The sequence below is a fragment of the Erythrolamprus reginae genome, unplaced genomic scaffold (assembly GCF_031021105.1).
Source record: "Erythrolamprus reginae isolate rEryReg1 unplaced genomic scaffold, rEryReg1.hap1 H_65, whole genome shotgun sequence".
NCBI classification, from domain to species: Eukaryota; Metazoa; Chordata; class Lepidosauria; order Squamata; family Dipsadidae; genus Erythrolamprus; species Erythrolamprus reginae.
Genome location: NW_027248523.1, coordinates 106966 through 122657, shown reverse-complemented (window position 1 = coordinate 122657; position 15692 = coordinate 106966). Strand labels below are relative to the sequence as shown.

At 42.6% G+C, this 15692-nt stretch overlaps 1 protein-coding gene across 1 annotated transcript; it reads right to left on the bottom strand.

Moving 5' to 3' along the window:
- Positions 1-914: 914 nt before the first annotated feature.
- LOC139155811 (forkhead box protein L3-like) lies at positions 915-11121 on the bottom strand. Its single transcript, XM_070731098.1, has 3 exons — positions 11015-11121; positions 6011-6179; positions 915-1364 (listed from the first exon to the last, which is right to left on the bottom strand). Exons 1-3 carry the CDS (start codon positions 11119-11121, stop codon positions 915-917), a joined length of 726 nt encoding a protein of 241 aa, XP_070587199.1.
- Between the last annotated feature and the right edge of the window lie 4571 nt (positions 11122-15692).

Genomic DNA, 15692 nt, shown 5'->3' with positions numbered 1-15692 from the left:
AAGCATCTAGCTAAAGGTATTCAAGGAAGGAAGGAAATAAAATAAGGAAAGAAGGAAAGAGGGAAGGAAGGATGAATGGAAAGAAGTCCTCTAGCTATAAGTATTCAAGGAAGGAAGGAAATAAAATAAGGAAAGAAGAGGAAGGAAGGATGAATGGAAGGAAGGTATCCAGCTATATGTATTCAAAGAAGGAAGGAAGAAAATAAAATAAGGAAAGAAGAGGGACAGACAGACAGAAAGACAGAAAGAAAGGAGGGAAGAAGGAGGGAGGGAAGGAAGGAAGGAAGGAGAAAGATAGACATACAGACAGAAAGATAGAAAGAAAGGAGCAAAGGAGTAAGGTAGGAGGGAGGGAAGGAAGGAAGGAGAAAGAAAGAATGAATGGTGGGAAGGAGAAAGGAAGGAGAGAAGGAAGGAAGGAGAGAAGGAAGGAAGGAGGGAAGGAGGGAAAGAAGGAAGGAAGGAGGGAAGGAAGGAAGGAGAGAAGGAAGGAAAGAAGGAAGGAGGGAGGGAAGGAAGGAAGGAGGGAAGGAAGGAAGGAAGGAAGGGAGGGAGGGTGGGAAGGAAGGAAGGCTGTCTGTTTCATATTCCTAATATTCCAAGTCAGTATTGGGACAGCATCCGGTTTCCTTGATCACTTCTTGGATCCCACGATCCATGCAGGGCCTACTTTTGCTGTCCCGTCCACCTTTAAATATTCCATTCCCTCCTCCCAGAATCCAAGCCGTGTTCTGCCGTTGTATGCCCCCGTGGCACCAGAAGCCAAAGACCCACCGGAGTCCCACTGTCTTCTCCAGCAAGCCCCCCAAACCCCAACAGACGGTTCAAACCCCAGAGGGGAGCAGGGGACATCTCCCAAAACTGGAATTCGCTTTGCTGCAAGACATTTTCTGTCCCACCCCCCCAGGCTGCTTTCATAATGTCCAAAACTGAACCTGCGGAACATCCAAGAGGTGATATTTATTATCTTGCACATGGTACGAGGAACGCAGGACCGGCAGTGGGTCTGGAGACGAAAGAATGTAATCAATGCTAAATTTAATTTCGGCGTCAGATTTTCCGATGTTTGGGCTTTGCTGGCTGGCGGCAGAAGCTCTTGGAAAAAACTCACCGGGCTCTGAACATCGGAGCGGTTGGGATTCCAAAGTCTCAGCTGGACAGGAGATCTGGGGAAAGGCCACCTCGGAGGGAGGCAACGTGGGCAAGGGGCCTCGTTCTCCAGCCCCCTTTTTCTCCCTCTTCACACTCCTCCTCCTCCTCCTCCTGTAATTCCCATTTTCAAACAAATCCAGCATCGATTCACAGCCGGTGGCAAAACTCCAGTAGTTGCCTTTGCCTTTGTCGTTGCCTTCCGCCCGGGGAACCTGGATTTGTTAAAAATAAAATAAATAAAAAATGAAAAACAGCCATGCTGTCCATCATGGACCTTCAGAAATAGGGGTCTCATCAGTGATGGGCTCCTACCGGTAGAAAAATTTGGGACAGGTACACAGAACCAGTAGAAAAATTTGGGTCAGGTACGCAGAACCGGTAGAAAAATTTGGGTCAGGTACGCAGAACTATTAGAAACATTTGGGACAGGTACGCAGAACCGGTAGAAAAATTGGGGTCAGGTACACAGAACTATTAGAAACATTTGGGACAGGTACGCAGAACCGGTAGAAACATTTGGGACAGGTACGCAGAACCGGTAGAAAAATTTGAGCCAGGTACACAGGACCAGTAGAAAAGTTTGGGTCAGGTATGCAGAACTGGTAGAAAAATTTGGGACAGGTACACAGAACTATTAGAAACATTTGGGACAGGTACACAGAACCGGTAGAAAAATTGGGGTCAGGTACGCAGAACTATTAGAAACATTTGGGACAGGTACGCAGAACCAGTAGAAAAGTTTGGGACAGGTATGCAGAACCGGTATAAAAATTTGGGACAGGTATGCAGAACTGGTAGAAAAATTTGGGACAGGTACACAGAACCAGTAGAAAAGTTTGGGTCAGGTATGCAGAACTGGTAGAAAAATTTGGGACAGGTACACAGAACCAGTAGAAAAGTTTGTATGCAGGTATGCAGAACTGGTAGAAAAATTTGGGACACATACGCAGAACCGGTAGAAAAGTTTGGGTCAGGTATGCAGAACCGGTAGAAAATTTTTGAATTTTTTCTTCTTTTTTTCCCCTTCTGAGCTCTGGGTATGTTTTTCCTATCGCAGTAAATGAGGTTGAATGTGTACAATTTTAGAAGAGCTGTGTGTGTGTGTGTGTGTGTGTGTGTGCGTGCGTGCGTGCGTGCGTGTATATATATATATATATATATATATATATATATATATATATATATATACACTTTATATAGTAGATAAAGTATACTGCTCAAAACAAAATAAAGGGAACACTTCAACAACACAATATAACTCCAAGTAAATCAAACTTCTGTGAAATCAAACTGTCCACTTAGGAAGCAACACTGATTGACAATCAATTTCGCCTGCTGTTGTGCACATTCAACTTTGTACAGAACAAAGTATTCAATGAGAATATTTCATTCATTCAGATCTAGGATGTGTTCTTTGAGTGTTCCCTTTTGAGCAGTGTATATTTTTGTGTGCTTGTGTGTAATATGTATGTACACATATGGCATATATACATAGAATTAAATAGTATACAGGTATTTTGGATGTTCAGTCATAGTAAATAGATGGGGAAATTGTATCTCTCTAAGGCAAGGAGAAGCCAGGCACCCTACCCCAAACCCTTTCCGTGAGTGACGTCAAGTTGGCCACCTTTAAGCCAGTCACATGACCTTTAAGCACCTTCCCTGGTCACATGATCATCACAGAGTGGGTCTTCTTCGGGTCCCGTTAACTAAACAATGCCGCTTGGCGGGACCCAGGGGAAGAGCCTTCTCTGTGGCGGCCCGGGCCCTCTGGAACCAACTCCCCCCAGAAATTAGAATTGCCCCCACCCTCCTTGCCTTTCGTAAGCTACTTAAAACCCACCTCTGCCTCCAGGCATGGGGGAATTGAGATACCCTTTCCCCCTAGGCCTTTACAATTTTATGCATGGTATGTCTGTATGTATGTTTGGTTTTTATATTAATGGGTTTTTAATCGTTTTTAGTATTGGATTGTTATTATATGCTGTCTTATTATTGCTGTTAGCCGCCCCGAGTCTCCGGAGAGGGGCGGCATACAAATCGAATCGAATCGAATCGAATCGAATCAAATCAAATCAAATCAAATCAAATCAAATCAAATCAAATCAAAAAATAAATAAGCCACTCCCAGCTGGTCACATGGCTAGTAAAGCACACCCACAAAATAAGCCACGCCCACAGCGTGGTAGTAAACATTTTTGCAGCCCTTCACTGGATCTCATCCACCCTGTCTGGAAACTAATCATGATTTGCGAACTTCAAAGATGAAGGTCTGGTTGGGATCTACAAGGGTTTCCGTGGGGAAGGAAGGTTCCTTTGGACGTGCACTGGAGCTCAGAGGAGGCTGGCCAACTAGGAGGATGGTGGTGACCTCAGAAGGTGGAGGTCCAGCTTTATAGACAGAGGTTGTCCGCCACGGCTGCCCATTTTGGTTTGTGGCCCAGAGTCCCTGACCTCTCGGCACGTAGGCTGCGAATGTTGCCTTCTCCACATCTGCCACCACTTAGATGGTGAGGCTCATATAAACAGCTATGACAAGTTGCTGAGATCCAGGCACTCTAATTATAGACATTTGGAGGGTAAATAGCCCCTTCAGTCTGCTGCGTACACATACTTTCTTTCTTTCTTCTTTCCCTTCTTTCCCTTCTTTCTCTTCCTTCCTTCCTTTTCTTCCTCCTTCCTTCCTTCCTTTCCTTTCCTCCTTCCTCCCTTTCTTCCTCTCTTCCTTCCTTTCTCTTTTCTTTCTTTCATTCCTTCCTTTCTCTTTTCTTCTCTTTCTTTCTACCTCCTCCCTCCCTCCCTCACTTTCTTTCCTTCCACTCCTTTCCTTCCTTTCTCTCTCTCTTTCTTTCTTTCCTTCCTTCATTGCTTCCTTTCTCTTTTCTTCTTTTCTTCTTTCTTTCTTTCCCTTCTTTCTCTTCCTTCCTTCCTTTCCTTTCCTCCTTTCTTTCTTTCTTCCTTTATCTTTTCTTTCTTTCTACCTCCTTCCTCCCTTTCTTTCTTTCCTTCCTCTCCTTTCCTTCCTTTCTCTCTCTCTCTCTTTCCTTCCTTCCTTTCTCTTTTCTTCCTTCCTTCCTTCCTTCTTTCTTTCTCTCTCTCTCTCTTTCTTCTTTTTTTCTATCTCCCCCCCGCCCCCTTCCCCCTCTCTATTTCTGTCTATCTCTTTCTTCTCTCTCTTTCTCTCCTCTTTTCAAATAAAATGACTGAACTTATATTTCAAAACATCTCCACTTAATAGCCATTCATTCCCTCCACCTTTTCTTCAAATGAGGATCGTGGTTGTCTCCAAAATTACCAAAGTTTTGTTTTGTTTTTAAAAAAATGCTGTAAGGGGATTGGAATGTTCAAATTCATCCTCTCTGGTTTATAATCTCTAATGTGGCTCTTCTTTGATCTGTTTTTTATGATTTTTTTACTTTTTCACTTGCAAGCTACTCAGGGGTAGTTTGGAATTGATTGACCTCTCAATTTAATCAATCAATCCTCTAATATTGCACAGATAATGTTCCCTAGTTGGGTTGGGAAAGGTCTGTAAGTTAACCACCAAGTTCAGAGACCACCAAGGACCCCACAACCATCCTCTTCTTGAACTTTTCCAACCCAATTCCCTTCTAGCACTGATGGTGTTACCTCGTTGGGTCATAAAACATCTGCAACATAACCATAACCAAGCTCAGAGACCATCAAGGACTTCATAGTTCAACTCTGAGCTACAGCTTTTCTCTTCTATCAACCCAACAATAACATCTCAGAGAGTAATTTGGAATATAGTGTCCAGTTCTGGAGACCTCACCTACAAAAAGATATTGATCAAATTGAAGGGGTCCAAAGACGGGCTACAAAAATGGTGCATAAAATTTATCAGGAAAGACTTGATGAACTCCATCTGTATAGTCCGGAGGACAGAAGGAAAAGGGGGGACATGATCGAAATATTTAAATATGTTAAAGGGTTGAATAAGGTCCAGGAGGGAAGTGTTTTTAATAGGAAAGGGAACACAAGAACAAGGGGGCACCATCTGAGGTGAGTTGGGGGAAAGATCAGAAGCAACGTGAGAAAATATTATTTGACTGAAAGAGGAGTAGATGCTTGGAACAAACTTCCAGCAGACGTGGTTGGTAAATCCACAGGAACTGAATTAGAAACATAGAAACATAGAAGACTGACGGCAGAAAAAGACCTCATGGTCCATCTAGTCTGCCCTTATACTATTTCCTGTGTTTTATCTTAGGATGGATATATGTTTATCCCAGGCATGTTTAAATTCAGTTACTGTGGATTTATCTACCACGTCTGCTGGAAGTTTGTTCCAAGGATCTACTACTCTTTCAGGAACTAATATTTTCTCATGTTGCTTTTGATCTTTCCCCCAACTAACTTCAGATTGTGTCCCCTTGTTCTTGTGTTCACTTTCCTATTAAAAACACGTCCCTCCTGAACCTTATTTAACCCTTTAACATATTTAAATGTTTCGATCATGTCCCCCCTTTTCCTTCTGTCCTCCAGACTATACAGATGGAGTTCATGAAGTCTTTCCTGATACGTTTTATGCTTAAGACCTTCCACCATTCTTGTAGCCCGTCTTTGGACCCGTTCAATTTTGTCAATATCTTTTTGTAGTTGAAACATGCCTGGGAGAAACATATATCCATCCTGAGATAAAATACAGGAAATAGTATAAGGGCAGACTAGATGGACCATGAGGCCTTTTTCTGCCGTCAATCTTCTATGTTTCTAATTTGAAAGTTCTTCTCAGACCACCAAGATCAACTCGCCCTCAACCATACGTTGGAAGGACGACCCAACCCAGAACAGGTTGAGTGCACGGACAGAAGGCAGGTGTGTCTTGCAGGCTTACCTTGACAAAACAGCTGTTGAGAGACAGGTTGTGACGAATGGAATTCTGCCACGCTCGTTGGTTCGTCCGATAGTACGGGAACTTCTTCATAATGAAATCGTAGATGCCGGAAAGGGTCACCTTGTTGGAAGGACTCTGCTGAATGGCCATGGCGATCAAGGCGATGTAGCTGCCCAAAGAAAGATGAGAAAATTAAGGACATCACAACCACGTTGGGTGCGAAGGGGATGATATATAGAGAGACTCAGAAAATGGGATAATTCCATAGGCTTCGTGGCACAGAGGATGCTGCCTTGAATGCGATTACGGTAATAAAGATTAAGTGCGTCTCCTTGAACGGAAGGAACTGAACAAGGTTTGAACTCAGGAGCTTGATAAGTTCAACCAGATAGCTTTTGAAACTTCCAAATCAGTTGCAACATCAAGTCTTGAAACACAGAAGGGACCAGGTGGAACTCCATTTAATTTACTGTATCAAACCATAGCTGGCTTTACATCTTGCAGCAAACCATGATTATTTTAAAGCTTGATCTGCTGATTAGATAATAATAATAATAATAATAATAATAATAATAATAATAATAATAATAATCCGACTTCAGACTGACCGAATTCTGAAGCATAACACACCAGACATTGTGATCATGGAGAAAAAGAAAGCATGGATCATCGACATCTCAATCCCAGGAGACGGCAGAATTGAGGAGAAGCAGCTAGAGAAATTAGTGAAATACCAAGATCTAAAAATTGAGCTGCAACGACTCTGGCATAAGCCAGTGAAAGTGGTCCCAGTGGTCCTTGGCATGCTGGGCACAGTGCCAAAGGATCTTCGGAGTCTTCGAAGAGGGGCGGCATACAAATCTAATAAATAAATAAATAAATCTCAGTGGACATTTGAAAACCATCGGAATTGACAAAATCTCCACCTGTCAATTGCAAAAGGCCGCTTTACTGGGATCGTCAAACATAATTCGCCGCTACATCAGGCAGTCCTAGGTGCTTGGGAAGCGCCTGGCTGGTGATGAAATACGAAATCCAGCATAGTGATCTCATTTGCTGTGTTGTACTGACATAATAATAATAATAATTTATTAGATTTGTATGCCGCCCCTCTCCGAAGACAGATAGACAGACAGACAGATGGAGAAAGACAGACAGACAGATAGATAGACATAAGTAGGTAAGTAGTTGGTGGGTGGGTGGACGGATAGGTAGGTAGGTAGATAGATAGATAGATAGATAGATAGATAGATAGATAGATAGATAGATAAAGACAGACAGACAGACAGACAGACGGACGTTGGGTGGATGGATGGATGGATAGAAAGATAGATAGAACAATAGACAGACAGACAGACGTAGGTAGGTAGATAGGTAGAGTTGAACTGTGGGGTCTTTGGTGCTCTCTAAGCTGGGTCCAGACTTTTCATGACCCAACTAGGGAACATCACCAGTGCAATATTATTGGATAGATTGATTAAACTTAGAGGTCACTCAATCCCAAACTACCCTGGGTAGCTCGCCAAAAAAACAGAACAATTAGACACAAGAACAGTTTTTCCCCAAACGCCATCACTCTGCTAAACCAATAATTCCCTCAGCACTCTCAAACTTCTTCCTAAGTCTGCACTACTATTAATCTTCTCATCGTTCCCATTGCCCATCTCCTCCCACAAATGACGGTATGACTGTAATTTGTTGCTTGTACCCTTACAATTTATATTGACTGGTTCCTAATGTGATTTGATTGCTTATTTGTACACGGACTATGATTAGGTTTTGTACCTTATGATTCTTGGTGAACTTATGTTTTCTTTTATGTTCACTGAGAGCATCTGCACCAAGACAAAGTCCTTGCATATCCAATCACACTTTGCCAATAAAATTCTATTCTACTCTATTTACTCTACTCTACTCTATTTCTACTCCACTCCACTCCATTCCTCTACTCTCTCTACCCTTCTCTACCCTTCTCTACTCTACTCTACTCTACCCTACCCTACCCTACTCTACTCTATTTCTACTCCACTCCATTCCTCTACTCTACTCTACTCTACTCTACTGTTCTCTACCCTTCTCTACCCTACTCTACTCTATTCTACTGTACTCTACTGTACTCTATTCTACTCTACTCTACCCTACCCTACTCTACTCTACTCTACTCTATTTCTAGTGCACTCCACTCCACTCCATTCCTCTACTCTACTCTTCTCTACCCTACTCTGCTCTGCTCTGCTCTACTCTACTCTACTCTATTACTAGTCCACTCCACTCCATTCCTCTACTCTACTCTACTCTTCTCTACCCTACTCTACTCTGCTCTGCTCTACTCTACTCTACTCTTCTCTACCCTACTCTACTCTACTGTACTCTACTCTACTGTTCTCTACCCTTCTCTACCCTTCTCTACTCTATTCTACTCTACTCTACTCTATTCTACTCTACTCTACCCTACTCTACTCTACTCTATTTCTAGTCCACTCCACTCCATTCCTCTACTCTACTCTTCTCTACCCTACTCTACTCTGCTCTGCTCTACTCTACTCTACTCTACTCTATTTCTACTCCACTCCACTCCATTCCTCTACTCTACTGTTCCCTACCCTTCTCTACCCTTCTCTACCCTTCTCTACTCTATTCTACTGTACTCTACTGTACTCTACTGTACTCTACTCTATTCTACTCTACTCTACCCTACTCTACCCTACTCTACTCTATTTCTAGTCCACTCCACTCCATTCCTCTACTCTACTCTTCTCTACCCTACCCTACTCTACTCTGCTCTGCTCTACTCTACTCAACTCTACTCTACTCTACTCTATTTCTACTCCACTCCACTCCATTCCTCTAGTCTACTCTTCTCTACTCTTCTCTACCCTTCTCCACTCTACTCTACTCTACCCTACCTTACCCTACCCTACTCTACTCTACTCTAAAATGGGAAAAAAAACCATAAAAGCAATCAAAGGAGAACCATGTATTATATACCCCTCAAAATATACTGTACATTATAAAAAAATGTGCCAAGCCAGTCATTCTCTTGCTTGGTGTTTCCAGGTAGAAAACTGACTTTTAAATTTTATTCCCAAATACAAGTGTCTTGCCTTCTCTCTCTCAATCCCCATTGCAAGTCTGTGATTAGTCAGGCATATTGGCCGAATGGGGGGCAACAGCTCTGAAGATTATTATAACTATTATTTAAATAAAAAATAAATATCTTGCTTGCATATTCCACTGATAAAAAAGTCACCATGACTGTGGCTTTGTTCTATGATGGAATCTGTATTTTCTTCTCCGTTGAGAAGGGGGGGGGGATGATTATTTTAAAAAATATAGACCCAGTCACTTTATCAACTCAAAGTAGCTGTAACTTCTGTGAATAGGAGAAGATTGTGACTTTGGCATGAGAAGAAATTGTTTGTTGCCAGGGTTCAATGCATTTTTTAAGGGCGGGGGAGAATTTGGGTCAGATTCTGCACCCTGACTTTGATGTGCATTATTTTATTGGAGAGCAAAAGCGAATTACAAAACAAGCAAATTTCATCCCATTGGCTTCATTAGCAGAGACATTTTTAATCAAGATGAATAAATTTCAACGAGGATGAATCAAATCTATTCAATGCAAATATCCCACCTGGTGGAACTTAACAATTAAAAGTACCCTTTATTTTAGAGGTTTTTTTTTTAAAAAATTATCCTTATTTGTTTTCTTCTTAGGGTGTGATGTGTTTACCCAAGAGGAAGTTTAATCATAAAAGCAACAGCTAAAGAGTTAGAACAGCCGGTCGAGCTCATTTTTGTTTGGATGAAAATTGCAAAAAACCCTCTTTTTTTCAACTTTCTTCACATTGAAAGAGAAGGCAAATTCTCAGGGTAGTCAATTTAAACCCACCAAAAATGCATTGCATTGAGTTGCAAAAGTTCAAAATTAAGTGGGGAAAAAAATGGGATTTAAGAGACAGGGTTGAGTCTCAATAGCCACAACCCTGTCTAGATTTGGAGGTGCGCGGCAGCACAAAACGCACTCTTTTTTTGACCTAACCAAATGCGACACCTCGGTCTAACGTTTCCCTTCATTTGCCCTTTCCACCCAAAGAGCTATTTTAAAAAATTTTAGGGGCTGGTTATTTTCGCCTACGAAAATAGAAAATCTAAAACCCGATCAAGTTTCTAATCTTGTCTCGGTACCACTTGCTGAGATCTTTATGAAGGATAGTGGAAGAAAGAAAGAGAAGGGAGGGAGGAAGGGAGGAAGGGAGGAAAGAAAAAAGGAAGGAAGAAGAGGAAAGTAAGGAGGGAGGAAAAAAGAAAGAAAAAGAAGAAAGGGAGAAAAAAGAAAGGAAGGAAGGAAAGAAGGAAAGAAGAAAGGAAAAAAGAAAGGAAAGAGGAAGGGAAAAGAAAGGAAGAAAGAAGAGGAAAGGAGGGAGGAAAAAAGAAAAGAAGAAAGGAAAAAGAAGGGAAGAAGGAAGGGAGGGAGGAAGGCGAGAGGAGGGAGGGAGGAAAAAAGAAAGAAAAAAAGAAAGGGAGAAAAAAGAAAGGAAGAAGGAAGGAAGAAATGAAAGAAGGAAAGAAGAAAGGAAAAAAGAAAGGAAAGAGGAAGGGAAAAGAAAGGAAGAAAGAAGAGGAAAGGAGGGAGGGAGGGAGGAAAAAAGAAAAGAAGAAAGGAAAAGGAAGGGAGGGAGGGAGGAGAGGGAAGGTGGGAGGGAGGGAAAAAGAAAGAAAAAGAAGAAACAAAGAAACTAAGAAAGGAAGAAGGAAGGAAAGAAAGAAAGAAGGCAAGAAGAAAGGAAGGAAGGGAGGAGAGGGATAGAGGGAGGGAAAAAGAAGAAGAAGAAGAAAGAAAGAAAAAAGAAAGGAAGAAGGAAAGAAAGAAAGAAGGAAGGAAAGAAGGAAGGAAAGAAGGAAGGAAAGAAGGAAGGAAAGAAGGAAGGAAAGAAGGAACATTTTCCCAAGCTCCCAAATTATGCACATCCCTGCACACCTAGCTTAAAAAGTTCAACTTACCTGTAAGCAGGTCTGGTGAATCTTTTATCTTCGTCTGAAGTGCAGACTGGGTAATCGTCAGCATCATAATTAAAGCAGTTGTAAGGGTATTGTGTGTTATCAAACATTTCTTTCTCCTGGGTTTCTTTGAGCTCCCGAGAAGGAGGGAAGAGGTTGGGGAGGGGTGTTTCTTTATGAATGCTCCCCACCTCCCTTGCTCCCTCTCTTGCCTCCCACCCGCCTCCCACCCACCCACCCACCCACCCCCTCTTTCTCTCCCTCTCTCTCTCACACACATATACACACAGGACAATTCTACCCCCCCCCTTGCACTTTCTTTAGGAGCTTTCAGTCCCGGGCAAAATATTCCCCATAGGTTGGTTCTTCTCCCTTCTGCCTTGTGTCCAGCAATGCGCTATAGCAGGAAAGGAGCCTTGAGATTGGGTGACCATCTTCCTTCACCAGAAGGTTCAAAGCTCCCCAGAAAGCTTTCGACTCAGCGACTGTGCCCTGGTGAACGAAGGAGGCACCCGGGGGATCTGCTTGGGTGGTCTCCCAAGCGAGCGAGGACCTCTTAGACTTCGCTTGCCTGCCGTGGAGAGTCGGGCAAGGTTGATGGGCTTGAAGAGGTGGGCTTGTTCCATCTTCCTTGAGGTCTTCTAGGTTCAGGGTTTTTTTTTAAGAGGGACACAGTGAGAGTGATGGGTCTGGAGTTTACTCTCTCTCTGTGTCTCTTTCTCTCTCTCTGTCTCTCACTGTGTCTCTGTTGCTCTATTTCTGTCTCTGTCTCTCTGCCTCTCTCTTTGTGTCTCACTCTCTATTTCTGTGTCTCTGTCTCTATTTCTCTCACTCTCTATTTCTGTGTCTGTCTCTCTGCCCCTCTCTCTTTGTATTTCTGTCTCTCTGCTTCTCTCTCTCTCTCTCTCTGTGTCTGTCTGTCTCTTTCTCTCCCTCTTTGTATCTCTGTCTCTGTCTCTCTCTCTGTCTCTCTGTCTCTGGGTCTCTTTCTCTCTCTATTTCTGTCTCTGTCTCTCTGTCTCTCTCCCTGTCTCTGTCTCTGGGTCTCTCTCTCTCTCTGGGTCTCTCACTGTCTCTCTGTCTGTCTCTGTCTCTGTCTCTTTCTCTCTCTATTTCTATGTGTCTCTCTGCCCCTCTCTCTTTGTATTTCTGCCTCTCTTGGTCTCTCTTTTTCTCTCTGTGTGTATTTCTGTCTCTGTCTCTCTGCCTCTATCTCTCTCTGTCTCTCTCACTGTCTCTGGGTCTCTGTCTCTCCCTCTGTCTCTCTCTCTCTGTCTCTCACTGTCTCTCACTGTCTGTCTGTCTGTCTCTTTCTCTATTTCTGTCTGTCTGTCTCTCTCTCTCTGGGTCGCTCCTTCTCTCTCTATTTCTGTGTCTGTCTCTCTGCCCCTCTTTCTGTGTATTTCTGTCTCTGCCTCTCTCTGTCTCTGTCTCTTTCTGCCTCTGTGACCGTTTCTGTCTGTCTATTTCTGCCTCTGTCTCTCTCTCTGTCTGTGCATCTCTCTCTGTGTGTCTCCCTCTGCCCCTTTGTCTCTGCCTCTCACTGTCTCTGTCTCTCTCTCTGTGTCCCTGTGTCTGTCTGTCTGTCTCTCTCTCCTTGAAATCTTGGTGGGTCAATTAACCCTAACCATCAAAAACTCTTGGGACAATTCTGTGCAGGGGCCAGCCTTTGGTTTAAAACAAATTGGGGATGGACAGTTGAACGGAGGGTGGGGGAGGAAAGGGCGCTTTCAAAGCAGAACCACTGTCAGAAGGTTGTTGGGGGTTTTTTCAGGGAAAAAAATTTGAAAGCATAATAGCTGGAGGCCAGAGTGCTCCATGTGTGGGCTTTGATCTACAGGGCGAATTTAGCTAATAAGCCTGTGTGTTGGCATCCAGTCCTGTAACAATTTTGATCGTCTTCCTCTCTTGTTCTTGCTCTCTTTCTCCCCTCCCCTCCCCTCTCCCACCCCACCCCACACCCACACACTCACACACACACATACACAGCCAGAAACAGATGCTTTGCGGTGGTTTCCAAAGAGGGACATCAAATGAAAGGCGCCTTATTCAACAGTTATTTTATTTTATTTTATTTTATTTTATTTTATTTTATTTTATTTTATTTTATTTTATTTTATTATATTTTATTTTATTTTATTTTATTTTATTTTATTTTATTTTATTTTATTTTATTTTATTTTATTTTATTTTATTTTATTTTATTTTATTTTATTTTATTTTATTTTATTTTATTTTATTTTATTTTATTTTATTTTATTTTATTTTATTTTATTTTATTTTATTTTATTTTATTTATATTGTCCAATGCACAATGAGGGTTTTAGTGGGTATATAGCCGCCCCGAGTCTTCGGAGAGGGGCGGCATACAAATCTAAGTAATAAATAAATAATAAAAATAAATATATCTAAATACACATAGTAAAATACATGATGAAGGTTATAGAGGAGATACTCATAGTAAAATATATCTAGGAAAGAATAGAAAAGAAGATATAGGAATAGAAGAAAGGTATAGGAGATATAGGAGAGCAATGAAAGAATAGAAGAAGAGATATAGGAATAGAAGAAAGGTATAGGGGATATAGGAGAGCAATAGGACAGGGGACGGAAGGCACTCTAGTGCACTTGTACTCGCCCCTTACTGACCTCTTAGGAATCTGGATAGGTCAACCGTAGATAATATAAGGGTAAAGTGTTGGGGGTTTGGGGATGGCACTTTGGGGATGATACATCATTCAAAGACTTGATAGGTGGAAAAAGATAAAGCCAAATCCAGTCTAAACATCTGACTGACTGTGTGACCAATCAGAATAATAATATTTACCTTGGCGAGTCCTGCTGGTCCTTGGGAATCAACGCTGACCACTTGCAGATGCCCTGATCTAGACTGAAACCCCTCAACCTTCCAGCTGAGCTTTGTCTTGTGATGTTGGTTGGTCACCAACGTTGATGCCTTCTTCTCTTCTGCTTTCCTCTCTCTTTGCTTTGGTTTGCCCCCCTCAAGTCGCCTTTTCCTTTCTAGTCTGACAGGCTAAGCATCTCAGACGACAGCACCGTGAGAAGATTGCTTGCTACCGTAGCGAGAACTGGAGCAGCCCGAAAAGACGTTTACAAAGGCACCTGCAAGGGAGTAGAAGGAGATTTGGAAGGGAATTGTTAAATTTTTTAAAAATCAATAAAAAATTATATTTAAAAAAAAAAGAAAAAAAAAGGGGGTGATGGACCGTAGACATGTTTCTGAGAGTCACGGCGTCGGTTCTGAATGCAGTCCGCTTGCGTTTTGTGGTTTTGTTACAGTGGTTTGTGCTGGATGGTTTGTTATAGTTAATGGTATATGTTCTGTCGAGCTCTCTGGTAGAATCCTCCCAAAAATTCAGATACGAATTTCAGACTCAGACACGTTTGAAAATTCAAAACAATGTTCTTTATAAGGAAAATTCACTTAACCTAAGCCCTCTTTTGGTATAGCAAAGAGCACTCGTCTCCAAACAAACTGGTAATTTGTACAAGTCCCTTATCAGTTCTGTGATACTTAGCTTGCAGCTGTGAGGCAATTCACAGTCCTTCTTTGCTCTGCTTTAGTTTCAAAGCGGGGAAAAAGCAACACACCAAGGTCTAAGTCAGCAAAGCAGGCACGAAACACAATGATCAGATAATCCTCCACAATGGCCAAACCCACACGCTGCTCTTTATAGCAGCCTCACTAATGACCACAGCCCCACTCAACCACAGGTGGCCTCATTTTCTTTGATAATAATCTCTCAGTTGTTGTTGCCTATGCATCGCTCTCCGCATGCGTGGCTGTATCATTAACTCTTGTACTGAATCCAAGGAGGATCTAGATAATTGATCTCCTTCTGAGCTGTCTGCCATACTCTCCTCCTCCCTGTCACTCATGTCTTCTTGGTCAGAGGAGCCTTCATCAGCAGATTCCACCGGGGGCAAAACAGGCCTGCGGGCACCAGCCTGAAGATGACGAGTGGGACTTTGTCAAAACGTCGCCAGAATTTTCTGAATCCTGTTTTATCACGACGACAGCTTTGGGAAGCATTTTTCACCTGCAGCTGTTATCTGTTCATGAAGTTGGGATTGTGTGTTTGTATATATGTGTGTGTGGATCATTTCCTAATTGTTAGTAAAAGGGAGAGGAAAGAAAAAGAGAAGAGGGAGAGAGAGAGAGAAAAGGAAGGAGGGAGGGAGAAGGGAGGGAGGGAGGAGGAGGAAGAGGAGGAGGACAGTCGCTGCCCAGAGCGAAGGGAGTGTTTCTTTTCTTTGGGTGCTGGCAGAGGCTTATTCCCTCATCCAAGTGCCCAGAGAAAGGAAAACACTCCGTTTGCTCTGGGCTTCCAAAGCCTCCTTGAGCGTCACCGAAAGCCTCCTCTGGCAGCCCAGAAAAGCCTGGGATGGTTGGGATTAAAGGGGAATGGCAGGAAACTGGCCGGGCCTTCGTGCTGCTCTCAAGTTTCCTGGGAAATTTTTCCGGGCTCTGGTTCTTAAGTGGAAAATCTTGAACACCCGGTTCTTATCTAGAAAAGTCCTTAAGTAGAGGTGTTCTTAAGTAGAGGTACCACTGTACAGTATTTGGAGAGAAGCTGAGGTTGCATTGACTCGGTTTCCTCTAGAGGGCGCAATCTGATAAGAATTTGGTTTATCAAAGCTTGGCCAAGCCCTTGTCTGG